Source organism: Schistosoma mansoni, chromosome 7, assembly GCF_000237925.1.
Source record: "Schistosoma mansoni strain Puerto Rico chromosome 7, complete genome".
Taxonomy (NCBI): domain Eukaryota; kingdom Metazoa; phylum Platyhelminthes; class Trematoda; order Strigeidida; family Schistosomatidae; genus Schistosoma; species Schistosoma mansoni.
Genome location: NC_031501.1, coordinates 9572139 through 9591280, shown reverse-complemented (window position 1 = coordinate 9591280; position 19142 = coordinate 9572139). Strand labels below are relative to the sequence as shown.

General features: G+C 36.4%; 2 protein-coding genes across 2 annotated transcripts in view; both read left to right on the top strand.

Moving 5' to 3' along the window:
- Window positions 1–7161, top strand: part of Smp_139410 (hypothetical protein) — a gene marked incomplete at both ends in the record, with an annotated part of 54656 nt that extends 47495 nt beyond the window's left edge. Inside the window, 2 exons of the mRNA XM_018798812.1 lie at window positions 1433–1534; window positions 7138–7161. Of these exons, the coding sequence (XP_018653717.1) occupies window positions 1433–1534; window positions 7138–7161 (126 nt within the window). The remainder of the gene's footprint in view (window positions 1–1432; window positions 1535–7137) is intronic.
- A 10872-nt stretch (window positions 7162–18033) lies between these two features.
- Window positions 18034–18441, top strand: Smp_188960 (hypothetical protein; the record flags this gene model as incomplete). Its single annotated transcript, XM_018798811.1, has 1 exon — window positions 18034–18441. One exon carries the CDS (start codon window positions 18034–18036, stop codon window positions 18439–18441), a length of 408 nt encoding a protein of 135 aa, XP_018653716.1.
- Between the last annotated feature and the right edge of the window lie 701 nt (window positions 18442–19142).

Sequence of the window (19142 nt, the reverse complement as noted above, 5' to 3'; positions counted from 1 at the left end):
AATAACAATTATGCAATGATTCTTTGGAGCCTTCGTAATCATTTGTGAGTATAGGCAGAGTGGATGATTAGGCCGATCTCCACCACCCGGGTTACCGCTCATGTTAGTTCATGGAAACAGTCCCTCTATCCAGGAGGCATGACGAGGACGTGTGAGTCAAGTTTTGCTTCCCTAATTATACATAGACATCATTATCATTATCTCAAAGATGTCTACAGTATATCCTACTGTTTACACCACTTCATGGATGTTAAAAAGTACATAGGAAGGAGGAATCAAACATTCCAATCAAGTATGATGTATCATGTACTTAGAATATTTTGAAGTCAACGGAGATCAGAATACTGAGATAGAAGTTAAGAACAGAAAATAATTATCCTTCACTGTCGTAAATTGCAAATGACTTCTTATGAAAACTTGGTCTGTACGGTCAATAGTCACGTATAACAAACAGTTGATAAGGCTTTTCTAATATAATATATACTTACAAAACTCTTATTTTCTAGTTTCATAAGTGATATAAATAGAGTGATTATGAGTCTATTGTAAGCCATACTTACTTGCTTACAGTTGTTACCAGTCATGGAGGAGTATAGGTTGCCAAACAGCATCCTTCATCAAACCCTGTCTATTCTAGTTCTTTCAAGTTGTCATTCATCCTTTTCTTGTCTGACTCCAATTACCTGCTCAGGGTGTACTCTAGCCTCCCATCTTTCCTTTCATCTTCTGCATTCCAAGTTAGCATTTGCCTCGTGATGCAGTTTGATGATTTCCTCAATGTGTGAACTATCCACTTCTAACGTCTTGTCTCTATTTCCTCTTTAACTGGAAGCTGATTTATTGTATCTCACAGTAGACTGTTGCTGATGGTATCCACTCAATGGATATTGAGTATCTTGATTGGATAAATGTTTAGCAATACTTTTACTATTTAAATGATGGTTGTAGTAGTTCTCTACATGTCAGCTCCATACAGTAGAACTGTGTTGATGTTCATATTGAAGATTCTCACTCTGGTATTGGTTGACAGACAATTGTTTTGAATTGCAGATGTTCTTCAATTATAGATATACTGCTCCCGCTTTGCCGATTCGCACCTTCATATCTGCATCAGATCCACCGTGTTCAATGATGATGCTGCCCAGATATGTAAAGGTTTTAACATCCTCCAAAGCTTTTCCGTCAAGTGTGATTTGATTGATGCATATTGTGTTGTATCGGAGAATCTAACTTTTCCCTTTGTATATGTTGAGACCTACTACTGCTGAGGCTGCTACTACACTGATCATCTTCTCCTACATTTGTTGTTTCGTGTACGATAGATGAGCCAGATCATCTGTGAAGTCTAAATTATCCGATTGTATCCTAGCTTCATTATCATCAATATTCTTTTCTTTTCTTTCTTTTTCTTTCTCCATATAATATCTAATAGCTTCAAACAAATGTTTATGAAAGAGTTGCTGATATATCATTACGTCAAGAGGATTTTCAAAATCAACTTACAACAATTGAAGATATGCTCAAAAGTATACAGGTAAGTGATTGAGAGATAGATAGACAGATAGGGAGAGATTATTACTGTGTGTAAGTAACGTATAAAAAGTTAGTTAGTAACTTACTTACTCATTTGATTTGTGTGAGGGCTATGATACTGCCCAGGTGCCCAAACCTAAACAGATGGTTTTCTTAAGGGACCACACCCCGAGCCTTTGACCTAAAGATCTGATCCACAAGGTAGTGGAGCATCGTAAGGAGATGCGATCCCATGGTAGCCGGTGACCAATGATTGATTCATACGCCATTTGTTCCTTCAGGATACTGGATTCCATGATCACCATTGGTTTGGAATCAGGGTTTTCCAACTCCCTAAGATGGACCTACTGTGTCCACCAACCCGGTTAAAGCGTCGGACATTCGCTTTTCGTCCTCTCAATTTCGTAAACAACACCCGTAGTGTGAGAAAGCAGTGAGTAGGACTTGTGTGGCAGAGGCTATATATTCGCGTGCCCATGTGAGAGCATTTGGAGAGGGAGAGCGGACTCTCCCTACTTTCGGCCGTACCAGGGTAAGTAAGTAACTTACATAAGTTTATATAGTCTAATTGGATATACATTGAAATGAATAAATCAAATGAAAATATCATAGTATATTATGATCTATTAAGTTCTTATCATTTGAACATATTCACATTACCCTATCGTTTATAGGCGAACTAATTTACCAATTTACATATCTATATAGAGACATATATACATAAGAAACAATAAGTGTAACTTGAAAACAAAAATGTTTTGAGGACACACCGGTAAATTATATAAAGCCTATCTTCCTCTATTACTTAAACAGATGATCATCACAATTTGATTGGATGAATACTTTTTTGGTAGAGCTTACGTTCGTTAGCTGAGTAGTACAATTGAGTATGGACTTAATCACTAGTGTTATACTTTAGATGGAAATGAAGTTTCGAGAGTAAACAAAAACAGTGATAGATGTATCAACCTGTAGCTAATTTCAGTCCTAGTCAGAAGCTACGATCAGTCAAGTGTATTCATATGTCGTTTTAGATAGCTACCTGCTGATAATACACTGCTCAGAAGTCCAATACTAGGACGGATCAGCTACTCAGTGCATCCTCGTTTTCAACAATTATTTAACTAAGATCAGTCAGTGATACTAACCATATAACAAGATAATTTTGAGACAGTGGAGAAGATTTGTAGCTCAGTTGAACGATTTTGATCGAGTTTTGTTCTATGAGCTGAATGGTTTGTTCGTGGAGCTCTTATTGTTCTTCTGAACAACATCATCAGCACCCGAAATTTGGAACGAATTTTGAATGCTCTCCAATCAATGTCTAACCTCTCTAAAAACTATCTTAAAATGATACGAATAGTCATAAATCACTATAAAGAAAATAACTAGCAAATTTCTTCTGTTGTCTTCCTGATAATGAGTTCTTCTAATCTAGCTGTTACCTGAATCAACGTCCAATTAGTGACTAGATCTGTACGACAAAAAACACACAATCACTTTTTTCGAACTTTATTTTTGGACTACTTATGAGTAGAAAAAAGTGTACCGTTAAAATATCGTCGAATTTGGAAGGAAGTTCATTCAATCACTGGTATAATTAGATTTATCGATTAGTTCATGTTTTTTTTCACGTAAAAAGAATGACCAGCTTACCGTTTTCACGACGGAAACTTACAGAATAGATTTTATTCAATCATTTATATTACTAGTTATCATTAAAACCCTGGCATTATAGCTCTTTAATTTAAATTTCCATGTACTGTATAATTTCAATTGTTAGTCTTTGTAATTGATAGTACCAAATATCCTTCACGAACGTTATAACGGATTACTATTATCACTATCTAATATCATTGGAAAGCAAACAGTCTTAGATTGGTTACCTTGTTAAAGGTTTAAACTCCAGGAAAGTGTAAACACCAATATCAAAACTTTTAGTAATCTGAATACTTTTACACTATTAGTTCAGTACTTAAAGTTCGTATTGCTTTAGTAAGTGTTGATAGAACACTGTCACAAAAATTTCAATGTCAATGAATTAACTGCCTCATAAATACTGGTTCTCAATGGTTCTCTAGTTAGAAACAGTTCTTTATGAATGTTTATTTATAGGAATTATTACTTTAAATATCTAATGTAAGAATAATCATCAGTACGGTGTTGTGAAGATTGTTAAATGTTTGATTAAGATCATGAATTCATTGATGTTAGACCACCGTGGAAAATCTGAAAGCACTGGACATTCATTTTGTCATAGTATGGAACTCCTCAATAGACAATACGAACCCACTATCACGAACATAGGATTCGAACCCAGAACCTTTGATCTCGTGCACGAATGATTGACCTATAGATCATTGAGCCGGTATCCATCGGTGTTATTATTTAACTTCCATCGATCCATTCATCTATTATCTGAAGTAGATACCTGTGACTTTATCTGACACAGATTGAACTCCAATGGTCACAGTTTCTCACTAACATTCGAGGAAATCATTTGGGAGCCGGTCACTAGTGAGTTTCCAAGTTTCCAATTGTGATCTAACATCAATCAATTCATGATCTTAATTTTAAAATCAATAATAATCTCTGATTTATATATTTCACTAATTCAATTCGTATTCATTTTTAATACAAACATTCATTACTATCTATTTAGAAAGCATTAATACAACGGAATATGATCAATTCTGGTACGGTAGATAACAGATGAATTCAAACTAAGATGAAATGTATATTATATTACTTATCTTTCAATGTAATTTTATAAAACAAATTCGATTCAAGCTCTGTTCATAAATGTATATTACCTTACTTACTTACTTACTTACTTACCTACCTACTTACTTACCTACATACCTACCTACCCAGCTACTTACTTAGCTACCTACTTACTTACCTACATACCTACCTACCCAGCTACTTACTTACTTACTTACCTACCTACCTACTTACTTACTTATCTATTTACCTACATATCTACCTACTTACTTATTTACTTTCTTACTTGTAAATGTATCTATATACATATAAATTCTTCACAATGTTTTCCATTGTATTTAGTTGTATAACTTAGTTATATATAAATGAATGAATGATTTCTTTATTTTATTTTTTTGTGATATAAATATACAAGTATATATGTGATACATTTATGGTTCTTTGATGAACGAGGAAGGAAGGAAGGAAGGAAATAAAGAAGGAAACTTGTTCGTTTTTTGGATGGAGTTTCATACTCTGAGTTCAGCGGTTTCATCATGGAGCTTTCATCGTCCTTCTAAACAACATCATCAGTATAAACTTTAGGAACTTCAATAGTGTTCTATGACTAACGGTGAAGTCTAGTATTGTTTTGGATAATTAAGTTTTGTAGGGGATTATTCAATTGAAAGTAGCATTAACTGTGAAAGATGAAGTGTCGGTCAAGTGTTTTGTCATAAAATGATACTTTTCAAAAGCAGATGAATGTGGATAGAACCTTTAAATCGATAAAGTTGAACCCGTTTGAAAAGCATCATGTTAACAACAAGACAGGAAGATTTTTTAACGATCACTTGTGTAAGCAAAGATGGATAGTAGCTAGCAGTGGAATCCAGGGCGCACGTTTCGTCCTATTTGGGACTCGTCAGCTGCATGTAGCTGTATCTTAGAGTTAATGTTCATTCTGGACCACATCCTGAGCTCCACCGCTAGCCACCATCTATCTTTGCCTACAATGCTTGTAAAATAAGGCTATATCGAGGCAATACGCAAAGTATGCACATATGGCCAATAAGAGACTGACCAGTTGCAGTCCTAAACATCAATGGGAAGATTCAAACAAACAATATTAAGTGAAGTATCAAATTAGTTCGAAGAATCTTGATTAAGATAACAATAGTGAAGAAGAATCGGAATAGAGTAGATACGTTTTATGGAAGGATGCTTGCAATTCATTTTAGGATCAATGTATTCACTTGTGTATAAAAACTCATTGACGAGGATGTAAGATTTTTTGCTTACATTTTTACAAAACAAAGGTGTGCTACTTATAATTTGTCAGTAGCATATTACAAATCACTGATTTATTTTCATATTTCACAATTCCACATATTTCGTACAAAAATAACTAGAATACAGAAAGGTGATAATATTATAGAAAGATAATATGAAGAACACTTCTATGGAACACTTCATGGATATTCACTGTAGAGGAGTCCCATTGCGAGACGAAATAACCATCCAGTCCTTGCAGGTTTTCAATGATGGTCTAACATTGTCCCATTCAGTATATCAATTTAGACAGTTCTATAATTTAAATATGAGGCATAACTTCGACATAAGGGGAACCCAAATTCAAATACATTGATTCGCCTTAATTAGTTTTTCAGACGACTTAAATTCAACAAACACTGGACAATTGTTCTTTTCTGATATTTGACTACTCAGCAGTGTGAATCTGCAGCACTACTGGAGATTAAACCCAGGATCTTTAATTCTTATGGAGAGCCGTCACTCAATGGTATACATACTTAACCTATAGTACTTAATCGTCTTCCAATAACATTGATGATAACTCACATACTGCTGAAATTGTTGAACTATATAAGACAGTAATTCTTATTTGTAGTTCGGGAATAACACTCTATAATTGGTCACTAGTGAGCATGACCATTACTATGACTGTAGATGGTGTATATTCATTATTCACGAGTCTCATACAGGGACAAATAAGCTGTTCAGTACTTTCTAATTCCCAGTGTATATCCAATCAAGATCAAATCATAATGTGATCATTGAACATATTTGTGTCATCAATCAACGTTAATGATACTATAATATCTAGTTCTTAACTGTTGATCTGATATTTTTTATTCACATAGAACGTTATTAGGATGATGGTTGAATTATCTACTATCAGTGTCTCTCTATTATACTAAGTCGATTATCCTGTAAACAATACCTCACATCTATGATATTATCGTATTAAGTCGTGGCATATAACAAAACTATTTAGTTGTTATTTTAAATCAAAAATCCTCAGTAGTGCGCATCCACGATCCTGCACTCGCGAGATTCGAACCCAGGAAAGTATAAGAACTATTGATTTGTGAAATAAGAAGAGTTGTATTATTCGAACCCAGGACGTATAAGTCTCGCGCGCGAGCGCTTAATCACTAGACAAGGCGGGTTCGTGGATGCGCACTGTTGAGGACTAAATGGCCGTCCAGTGCTTCCAGGTTTTCCATGGTGGTCTAGCTTCAACGGACTCATGATTTCAACTATAAAATTAATGAAATCTCCACAAAAACCCTTCTGATAATAATCATATGCTCACTAGTGACTGACTTCAAGAGATATTTCCCAGAGTTCTAGTGAGAAGCACTGAGCGTTGGAGTTCAGGCAGGTCTGTCGTAAGATATCAACTCATTGAAGACAGTGGTGAAAGGTTGTTCAACTTCGTGGATTAGTTGAAGTTAGACGTTAACACCGTTGAATCCCGGCTAGCTCAGTGGTCTAGACGTTAGGCGCTCGCGCGCGAGACTGGTAGGTCCTGAGTTCGGATCTCGCAAGATCGTGGATGCACACTGTTGAGGAGTTTCGTAATTACTACCCTTTCAGGTTCAACGTAAAATAACAGCTTAGATATTGTTTGTCTGAACTAAAATGATCAGATTAAAAACTGATAAATCATCACCACTTTTGGAATATATATATTGGTTTTTGATCTGTTTTGCATATGAGTAAGATTATATAATCTCCTACATCATTTCAAAATGTACTATAGTGTCAGTTGCTATGTTAACCCCGTATAACTTAGTCGAGCTTCCGGGCACGCCAATTTGTTTATTTTTCTGGAGTCACATTTTGATCTTGTCAATTAATCGCTTATCAACTATGACTTTGTATATGGGCGTATGTGTGTGTACACTTTTTATCCTATTCAACACATATCTGTAACTAATTTTTATTTGGCTATAAAGATTGGTTAACGCTTGATTAAATGGGGTTGGCTCATACCCCTTTTTCTCTGCTGTGTGTTATTTCGTTTCTCTTTCTCTGTTTAGTCCTTCTGATTGTCCGTCCACTAAAGCGGATTAAGTCAATAGTTTAATACAAGGATAGACGATATGTATATTTCAATAACAAGCAATCAGAAATGATCAAACTGAAGTCAGATACAAGGCTACCAAAGTAGTACTTGAGGGGCTACAGGATCAGTGTTGATCAAGTGTTCAAGAATAGAACTATAGAGCGTTTTACATTCTGTGTAGAGCTTGGCATTATACACATATAACTGTAAGTGAAACGATTCGGTAAACTTTTAAACCTCAAGAGGATCTGAATGTCAATTGATGAAATTTCTTTGAATCTTATAGCAGAAGGATTGATAAGTTACAGAATGAAAATTATCATAGAATGACTCAAAACCCATCCAACGCCATTGGACATTAATATTGATATGTTATCTGTGAATTTCCCTAATTCTAAGCTTCTAAGTGATCCATAAAGTATTGTTGGTATATCTAAAGCTTTAGATTCTTGCTATGCCACGTACTACTAGACTACTTGAACGATTTGAACCCGCAACATCGCAAGGGAGAAGACAAAAGTCTAGTAAGTAGGAATATTATTCTCAACACAGTGTCCCGATATAGTACAAAAATCTCATATATTTATAGTTTTTGGCTGGAAGTAAATCATCATTTCGGACAGCCAATAGGCAGATAGGGGATCCTTCTTATTCATCCAATAGGAAAGCTACACGTTGACATTCTAGAATGTTCCTCTGGCGATGATTGGACAGAATATATTCGGTTCCTTCTGAGCTTCTTAAAGCTTTCTCACGTTCACCTGTGGACTGCCCTCACAAAAACCATAAATCTAATTCTTAACATTAACCGTCAATGGAAACTTTATTCGTTCGATCCAGATCGAGACTAAGACAAATTATGATAATTGTTCTGAACTAGATAATAAAAGCACCACTAACACTGACTGCAACATTTGCAGATTTAACGGAATCTTCAGTTGTTCAATGGTATGAGTATTGCAGAAATATATGCGCAATGAAAATGACAAGCTTACACAAGTTATTTGGAGGAGTAGGGAGAATCGTTGAAATAGGCGAAACTTGTCAGAAATCAAAAGTTCAACAGAGGACGTAGTTTTAACGAAGACAGAGTGAGTAGCACTTCCATAAATATACTTCATACGTCCTTGGAATAAACGACAGGTCATCTCAAAAGGGACACTTCCAGCGTGTTAGAAACCGAAGGGCTACAACGAAAATACCAATTATACAGGAATATATGCAGCCGGGTACTACGATATATACGGGTGATTGAAGAGCATATAGATACCTACATAGGCTTGGTTATGTGCATCGTGTCGTTGTCCGCAAGCGGCATTTCTTGAACCCAACAAGCACACAAGCAATATTGAAGCTATGTGGTCGAGGCTAAAAGAGGTTTTGCGATCTTATCATGTCTCGAGAGGTTGAGTATTATGAAGTTATACGGATGAATTTCTCTATGTTCCACATTACGATTTCAGAAGAGCAAGACCCTCAAATTCAACACAGAAAACCCTAACCCAATCATACTTGATGAAGAAACTCTAAGAGAGGTAGAAAGTTTCATGTACCTGTTCAGCATCATCGATGAATAAAGAGGATGAGATGGAGATGCAAACGCAAAGATTGGTAAAGGAAAGACAGAGTTCCAACAGTTGAAGAACATATGCCACTCAAAACAACTGTCTATCAACCAATATCGACCTGACCGTTGCTGCTGCCTTGACGTGCTGGTCGAGTTTGCTTATCGTGATGAACCAATCGAGCTATACTGGCTGGAACAATCGTTACTCAAGGTCCTACCATGCCAGGCAGGTCGGCCGAAGAACGGTAAGACAAACCCAAGGTCCGAAGGTGAAATCGTACTACTGACTGTACAGAGGTGTGACGGCAGTAAGGTGTTTCCTTCAAATGACCAGCATAACAGCGATGCTGCCTTCCCACAAGGAGGGGTGGGGTTAGAAAAGGTCGACCCTAAAAATACACACCTCACCTTATCCCACAGATTTCCGTCTCCAGCGGTAAGGTCCTTTGAAGAACGGAGCTAACACAAAAACTACCCACAAAACGGTCTTGTGTGACCGACCTCAAGCGGTTGTCCCCTGGGCACTGCGGTCACGCTCTCAGGTCATTAAGACCACTTCTAACCAATTTACTTTTCAGGTACCTCTAGAAGAACCCTTCCACGGTGTGAGCAACCGGAAAGTGACAACTGCCCTCATACTTCTAACAGCACTCAAGACCACTGTATTCAACTAATAAGGAAGTCTTAATCTTCAATAAGAACGCTGAGGAAGTTCTACTGTATGAAACTGAAACTCCAAGAACTACTACAACCATCACCAAAATGGAACATGTATTTATAAACGTGGACACTTTTTACATGCCTTCTAAATTATTGATTGGTTAAAATTTTTTTTTAAATTTAACAGTTTCTGTTAATTCATTACATAGTCATGATTAGTGAGAGGTTGTTGTAAATGGAGTTCAACTGTGTTAGGTGTGAGTCAGTTACCCACGGAAGACAATGGAAGATGGTCGCGTGAGATTTTGGATTAGTTGAAGTTATACATTAACATTGTTAGATACCAGCCAGCTCACTGATCTAGAGGTCATCTAATCTTTAAAACTCTCTATAGTCAACACAATTTTATATAATTATCAGAAGGGGATTTTGTGGAGATTTTGGTAATTTTATGGTGAAAATCGTGGGTCAATTGAAGCTACATAATCATGGGAAACCCGGAAGCACTCGACGGACGTTTCGTCTTATTGCTGGACTCCCCAGTGGCAGTGCGCATCCACGATCCCGCCTCGCCCCATTCGAACCCAAGAATTATCAGTCTCACGCGCGAGACCACTAAGCTGAGCGGCATCCAATGGTGTTATTGTCTAACTTCAACGGCCGTCCAGTGTTTCCACGTTTTTCGATGGTGAATGAATATACAATACATTTCCTGACGTTTTAGATCGAACCACAACCTAATGATTAGAGTTTTAACCCAAAGGACTAAATAAGTGGGCGACAATTTGCTTTAACTGTTCAGAAGCTTCTATTTATCAACAGAGATTGTGAATATTTAATCTACATCTGTTATCTGCTTGAAAAGATCCTACTTTAATCTGAGGATTAGACAGTATGATCTTCTAAAGACTGATAACTCTTGTTCTTTTTCGTCGTACTTAGCTACTTGCATAGTTTATTCTGTTAATTCACTTGTTTACTGAAACTTGTTATTAAAAATGACTATTATCATTCACATTGAAGGATGTCAGCAGTTAAACTGCTGAGAGAACTGACAAAACTCTCTACAAAACTCCTTCTGATAATAATCACATGCCCACTGCTGAATGGCTTCAAGATGTAGGTCCGACTTTATTCAGTCACTGTGGAGTTTTATTTTGGTTCGCTATCATCACAATTGGGCATATATATCTTATCGATTGTTGGACAATAAAGTCATTGTTTCAGTCTTTTGTGTGATCATTGATGTACACCACTAAAAAGTATTCACCTAGAATGAGATGGTATTTCAGTTCACCCTAGTACATATATGTTTTTGTTTTCTGTGAATTTAAATTTCTAAATGTATTTAGGCTTATAGCAAAAGACGAATGTCATAGATTTGGTCATGTGTATGAGCCTTAAAACAACAGTTTTACATAGATCTAAGTTAATAAATAAACATCCTAATAATTGAATTCATGAGTTCATCTAAGCTAGATTGCTATTGAGAATCTGAAAGCACTGGATGGCAGTTTCATCCTCCTCTAAATACCCTGGTACGGCCGAGAGTGGGGAGAGTAAGCTCTCCCTCTCGAAATGCTCCCACAGTACCAGACGTATACAGCCTCTGCCAGGGAAGTCCTACTCACTGCCTTCTCGCATTACGGGTGTTGTTTACGATATTGATGGGACGAAAAATGAATTTCCGACACTTTAACAGGGTTTGTGAACACTAGGGATTCACCTAGGGGAGTTAGAAAACCCTGATTTCAAATTAATAGTGCAAATGAGCTTCAGGATCCTGAGGGAACAAATGGCGTATGAAACAATCGTTGGTCACCGGCTACCATGTAACTGCATCTCTTCATAATGCCCCATTGCCTTGTGGATCAGAACTTTAGTTCAAAGGCTCCGGGTGTGGCCCCCTAAGAAAAGCACTTGCTTCGGTCTGGGCACCTGTGCAGTATCACATCCCTGACACGAATTAAATAAGATTTTTACGCTGCATATATATCCGGTACCCCTTTGTGCCAATTTTTATGTGTTAAAATAAATAAATAATCAAGTACGTGACTTCTCAGCATTACTTATCCGCGATCCTGCACGTAGGACTCATAACCTGAACCTACAGCCTCGCATGCCAATGCCCAACCTGTAGACCATTGAGCTTCCATGTTTTTGAAATGTTGGTCTAGTTTAGATCGATTCATTAATTCAACTATTAAAATTACTACAACCTTTACCAACTCCCTACCCCCGTCATTCTGAAAATAAACATTCATCAAATACTTGTTAAGTTTCAATAACATTTTAGTTTTTATTCATTAACAATAAACAATCCATTTTGCGATTCACCTACTTACTTACGCCTGTTACCCCCAATTGAGCATAGGCCACCGACCAGCATTCTCTAACCCACTCTGTCCTGCTACTTCTCTTCTAGTTCTATCCAGTTTTTGTTCATTTTTCTCATATCTGTCTCCATTTCTCGGCGTAATATGTTCTTTGGTCTACCTCTTTTCTTTTGACCTTCATGATTCCATGTGTGGTCTCGTCTTGTGATACAGTTGGATGCTTTCTTCAATGTATGTTCTATCCACTTCCAGCACTTCTTCCTGATTTCTTCCTCCATTGAAATCTCGTTCGTTCTCTCCCACAGTAACTTGTTGCTGATAATGTTTGGCCAACAGATCTGAAGTATTTTTCATAGACAACTGTTAATAAACACCTTTATCTTCTGGTCGACAGCTTTCGTAGCCCTCCAGGTTTCCATACGATTTCATTACATATAATCACTTGTGTTGTACTAGTTTTAACTTTCAACAATTAACAATCTAACTATGTCATCAATAATGTTTTCTTTTTTTGGCATCATAGATATTCTTAAAATGGAAATGTTCTATACTTTCAATGATCCGATCATTTGATTATCCATATAAAAAAAAAAGAGAACTGATTATTGAATATTGAACTAGTTTACGACATCATTACTACTTAAATACTTTACAAGTATATGACTAATTAAAGATACATAATGCTTAATGATGTTTGTATTCTGTGTGTGTTTGTTTGTTTTTTTCATTATAATTTTAAAGAAATTGAAATCTATGTTTAAAAGCAATTTTGTTCAATGATTATTTTATTGAATAGTTGAGGTTATGAGTTAATAGAAGTTAGATGGTGGATGGTCGTTTTGTTCTAGTGTACTACTCTTCAGTAATGAGAAGGGTGGGATCCTGGATGAGTACTACTGAAGAATCCTATACTAGGACGAAACGTCCATTTAGTGCTTCTAGGTCTTCCATGATGGTCTGGCTTCAATTGATTCATGATTTCAACTATAAAATTACTAAACTCTCTACAAAACTCCTTCTGATAATAATCACATGGCCACTGCTGAATGCCTTCAAGAGGTATTTCATGGAGTTCTACTGAGAAGCAGTGACCAGTGGAAATCAAATAGGTCTGTTGTGAGATAGTAAGTCACTGAAGACAATGATGAACGGTTGCTCAATTTCGTGGATTGATTGATGTTAGACATTAACAGCATTGGATGTCGGACAGCTCAGTGGTCTTGAGATTAAGTGCTCGCACGATAGACTGATAGGTTCTGGGTTTGAATCTCGCGAGGCAGGATCGCGGATGTGCACTGTTTAGGAGACCCACGACAGTCATACAATGCTTCAAGGTTTTCTATGGTGTTCTAGCTTCAATTCATGAATCCAACTACAAAATTACATCATTATATCGATTAATCATATAACCTATTCAAGTGCGTTTATCATAAGTTTACTACCTTTCTCTGTACAACTTACAAAAACGTATTGTGATGGTTGGTAATATCCATCGAAAAGAATGTAGATTAATCCGATGTCAATTCCTAAACTACTAATATCTAACTAGTAATCACTCCGTATTTATCGTCAGTCTCGATCAAGAGGTAAGTAAAGGAGACTTGTTGAAATACTTTGTACTAAGAATTCTATATTATACCAAGTATAATAATACTGAATATAACCAGATTAATAATAAATGTTTATTATTAACGATCAACATTATTCACTGAACTGATGGAAATAATCAATAACACTATCATTCGGCACCCATTACACTTCATTACGTTGAAAGTAAGAACTTTAGATCATTTGGTGAATATGATATATCAAGATGAATCAGCTGGAAATGAGTGTCAGTGATGTTATATCCTAGTGATGACATACGTACGGGTAACTTCCGGGATCTATTAATGAATGATTATTCTATTTATATTCTTATTGTTTAACTATTCAGTAATTAGATTGTGTATATCTATATTCATCTTATTATAAGCTTCATTTTGACCTATGGATTATTATTATACGAATTACTGTTCCCAAATTATGTTCGGTGTATTGATTATTGTATCCCATGTTCACAGCCACATTTGGCTTGATCTTATCAGTCAGTCAGTCAGCTACAACGTAGGACCAGGCACATATATGCATCGATCCAAGTTGCCATACCTTACTCGTTAGCACAACAAGATGAACACCTGATTCATAGAAGTAGTTTATTTAGTGGTGGTAGTATATAAAAGAAAGATTGTATATAAGAATATAGTATAGGAAGGAAGAACGTTATGGAACAATTTTAAGATTTAAGGTAAGATAAAGAGTCTATACACCTACACCATTGTGGTCGATTCTGAACCATGTCACCTTAAGTCTCCAACCATTGGTTACGATAGTCACGCGGACTCCAAGCAAGTAGTCTGCATCTACCAACATGGCTCAGAATAGAAGTTAGCTACTTCATGCTCTGATGCCACGTTTTGGTTTGGCCACCCCTAACTCTCTTACAACCATCGCCAATACTAGTCAGCTTAGCGCGTCGTGGTAACCGGTGTTCAGGCATACGTAACACGTGGCCCAGCCATGTCAGTCGATGAAGAATTATGACCTCATCAACTGATCTTGTACAAATGTTATTTTCTATTTTATGGTGTGATACGGTCTGTCTGTCTGTCTTGTATATAAACCGAGTATGCTTGAAATACATGATTCGTATATGAGAAGCCGCAATCGGTGTTTTTAGACTCAATTAGGAGGGCGGACAAGGGACCAATAAGCGGGCTGGACTGCTCATACTGGTCGAACGTCATTGATTTGGCATAGTGGTAAGATTGGAAAAGTCATATTTTGATTGGTAGAGAATTCACACGACATAAAATCGTAACGAATTGGCATACGTCCTATTTTTTATAAAGTCATAATAAGTCATAATAATATGCTGTTCCACCAGTCGTTAGCTTCCTACTTGAAACAACAAGACATCTATATCAAAATTAATCATCAATGAGATTCGAATACTGGATGGAGGTCATAATCTTGTACGATTAGTGAATAACCAACCAGATGAATAACTTACTCATAATTTCTTTTTAGTTTACTTGTAATGATTGAAAAAGAAAACTTTTACACAATTAGATTCTAACTCATTGGTTTTAAAGGCTAATCACTTGTGAATGAGATCAAAGATCCTAAGTTCAATTCCCAATGATGAATCATGAATGCTCACTTTTAAGAAATCCTATAATAGGATGAGATAGTCATTCAATGCTTTCAGTTGTCTAACCTTAGGAATTTCATACAATTGATTCTGGTATTACAGTCTAAGATTATACTTCATCAAAGTCTCTAGAAGCCCAGAAAACACCAGGAAATGCTTGATTCATTCAGTATTGAATAAAAGCTTTGTAGAAATATCTAGAAAAATGAAGAATCGTATGTCACCTTTTAGATTGAATAGTTATCTATACATTAGTACATTTAATATTTTTACAGAAGATTCTTGAAGATCAGGGTTATATACAACTCAAAAAATACTCTTGATTTTCTGAACATGAACCGAAATTGATGTAGAGCTCTTAAATTACTCGACTTACATCTATTGTTCCAGTTTACGCGTCAAAGTAGTATGGGTCTATAGGACTTATTTACTTATTTACACCTCTCACCCCAATGGAACATAGACCGCCGACCAGCATTCTACAACCCGCACTGTCCTGAGACTTCCTTTTTAGTTCCATCCAATTGTTGCTCATTCTTCTCATATCCGTCTCCATTTCTTGGCGTAATGTGTTCCTTGATCTTCCTTTTATCCTTTAGCCTTCAGAATTTCAAATGAGAGCTTTCCCTGTGACGCAGTTGGGTGATTTCTTTAATATGTGTCTTATCCACTTCCAGCGCTTCTACCTATATGGGGTTATAAGATGTGGCTCATTAGTCAGTAATAAGTGTTTGCGTTAACAGACTTACCAACCTAGTGTCCAGTGTACGACAATACTGATTTTACAATTTCCACCGGTACACATTTATCTCATACTAAACATATGAACTGAATTAAAGTATAGAACATAATGTGTATAATGTTTCCTGATTGTTAACTTTTCCATTGAACTGTAGTGAACAACGAGACTAGTGAGGACAATTGAATGTATTCAGGCAGAAAATCTCATCAAAATTAAAGAACCATATAGTAAATAAATTCATTTAGTATTGTTTGTTTGAATCTCCCCATTGATGTTTAAGACAGCAACTGGTCAGTCTCTAATTGGCATATGTGCATACTGTGCGTATTGCGGGTATCAGGACTCAGTGGCCGAGTGGATAACGCGATGGCGTTTGAAGCGAAAGGTACTGGGTTTGAGTTCCAGAGTGAATATCAACAACTCTGAGATACAGGTACATCCAGCTGACGAGTCCCAAGTAGACACGAAACGCGCGTCCTGGATTCCACTGCCAGCCATTATCCATCTTTGCTTATAATGCTTGTGAATTAAGGCTCTTTCGAGGCAACACCCACAGATGCACATATGCCAATTAGAGACTGACCAGTTGCAGTCCTAAAAACATCAATGGGAAGATTCGAACAAACAATACTAAATGAATTTAAACTTCACCCCCATTGCACAAGCCATTGGCTATCAGGACTCAGTAGCTGTGTGGATAACACGATGTCGTTTGAAGCGAAAGGTTCTGGGTTCGAGTCCCAGAGTGAACATCAACTGCTAGCCACTATCCATCATATAGTAAATAGTTAATTTGCAACATAACAATCTATCGTCTCAAACTTGATTGTTCCTTCAGCAAATATCAATCCATTATCTCAGATTTCATTGTTCTTAGATTTCCATACCGATTGCTTTTCGTTTCTGTTCTTTCCTTGTCGATCCTCTGCCCGAATACATTCTATACCTGACCACTGTGACATACTATTTATATGGATATAAGTAATCGACATCACAAAACAAAGATAAATCAATAATTCTTTTGGAAAGATGATAAATATTTCATAGATATTTAATATGTAATGGATAAAATATTGATTTCTGATATGAGAGTCATGTGAAACAACATTGTATTTCACTTAGCAACTAAAAATTATGCCAAATCTATAAAAGAAAGAATTTACTTATTTGAATAATAACAATATCGATCAATAAAATTGTGCATTATATTATTGATTTTACCTACATATTTTTCAGTAATGTGAACAATTTATTCTTTTTCTTTGACAAGAATGACAATTGACATATTCAACAAATTCATAGATTATTATCAGAAAGGGGGGGTTTGTGGAGATTTTAGTCATGTTATATAGTTGAAATCATGAGTCGATTGAAGCTAAACCACCATCATGGAAAACCTAGAAGCATTGAACAGACGTTTCGTCCTAGTATAAGACTCCTCGGCAGAGCGCATCCACGATCCCGCCTCACAAGATTCAAACTTAAGACCTATCAGTCTCGCGCGAGAGCGCTATGTGGATGGTTCCTCAATTTCGTGGATTGGTTAAAGTCAGACATTAACACTGTTGGATGTCGGCCAGTTCAGTGATCTGGTGGTTAGGCGCTCACGCGCGAGACCGATAGATCCTGGGTTTGGGATTGGAAGAGGCGGGATTGTGGATGTGAACTGCTGAGAATTCACACAATAGGTCGAAACGGCTGTCCAATGTTTCCAGGTTCTACACGGTGATCTAGTTTCAATTGACTCATGATCTCAACTATTGAAATTACTATAATATCCACAAAAACCCCTTCTGATATTCATTAACATATGCTGACTAATGACTGGCTTCAAGAGGTATTTCCTGGAGTTCTAGTGAGAAGCAATGACTAGTGGAGTTCAACCGGGTCTCTTGTCAGATAGAAACTCACTGAAGACAATGATGAATGTGTCGCCCAATTTTGTGGATTGGTTTGGAGTGCTCAAGTAATCATTCTTTAGATCAATGTCAAAAGTTTAAAAACAAGAATGTTAGAGAAACGAAAGAATTCGTTCTTAGACACAAGTTATGTAATGTTTGTCTAAAGGCTAACCATATAGCAAAAAACTGTCGATCACCGACATCATGTGTTGTTAAAGGATGCGGTTGGAGACATCATACCCTGTTACACAGGAAGCAGGAAGAACAGAGAGATAGTAATAGTGATGCTTATATTAATACTCAGTTCTGTACGAAGGGAAGAGTTAAGCATATGCAGAGACCAGTATCATTTGCAGCAATGCCTGTATGGATAAAAAATGATGAGAAGATTATACAGTTAGTTAGTTACTTAGTTGGTTGGTTAGTTAGTTAGTTAGGTAGGTAGGTAAATAGATAGATAGATAGATAGATGGATAGGTAGGTAGGTATGTATGTATGTATGTATGTATGTAGGTAGGTAGGTAGGTAGGTAGGTAGTTCATCACATTCGACATTTCGTGAATAGGGCTTTGTTAACTTAGTATCTCTGTTTATATCATCCATTGTGTCCACCTTTGGCTTTAATCTAGACTCAGTTTAAGTAATTTATTCAACTTCTACCAACAACAATGACAATAATAATACTAATAATTAGGTTGTTTCCATAAGTTAGTTTATTTGTTTGTCCAAAAGGTCGGTAACACAATCATTCATTCATATATAATCAAAAATTCAGCTGAGATTCATGCATTAGTCTAACAACCTTTGAGAAACACTAAAGTGACCTTGAGAATGTCCACCTATTGACTAGAGCTAAATAAGAGTTATAAACCAATATGAAGAATAAGGATTGATAATAAGGGTTAAGAATTGGGATTGATGATTTTCATCACCAACTGACATCAGCTAGAATGCTAAATGATTGAAAGAATTGTGAGCCAAAATCCAAGGCATATTATCGTAAATCTGATTGGTTCGTTCATAAATTATAGTCTCGCCGTCACAAGCATAAAACATGTACATCATCATCATCATCATCCAGATCATCATCATCCAAATCATCATCATCATCATCTTCTTCTTCTCCATTATCAT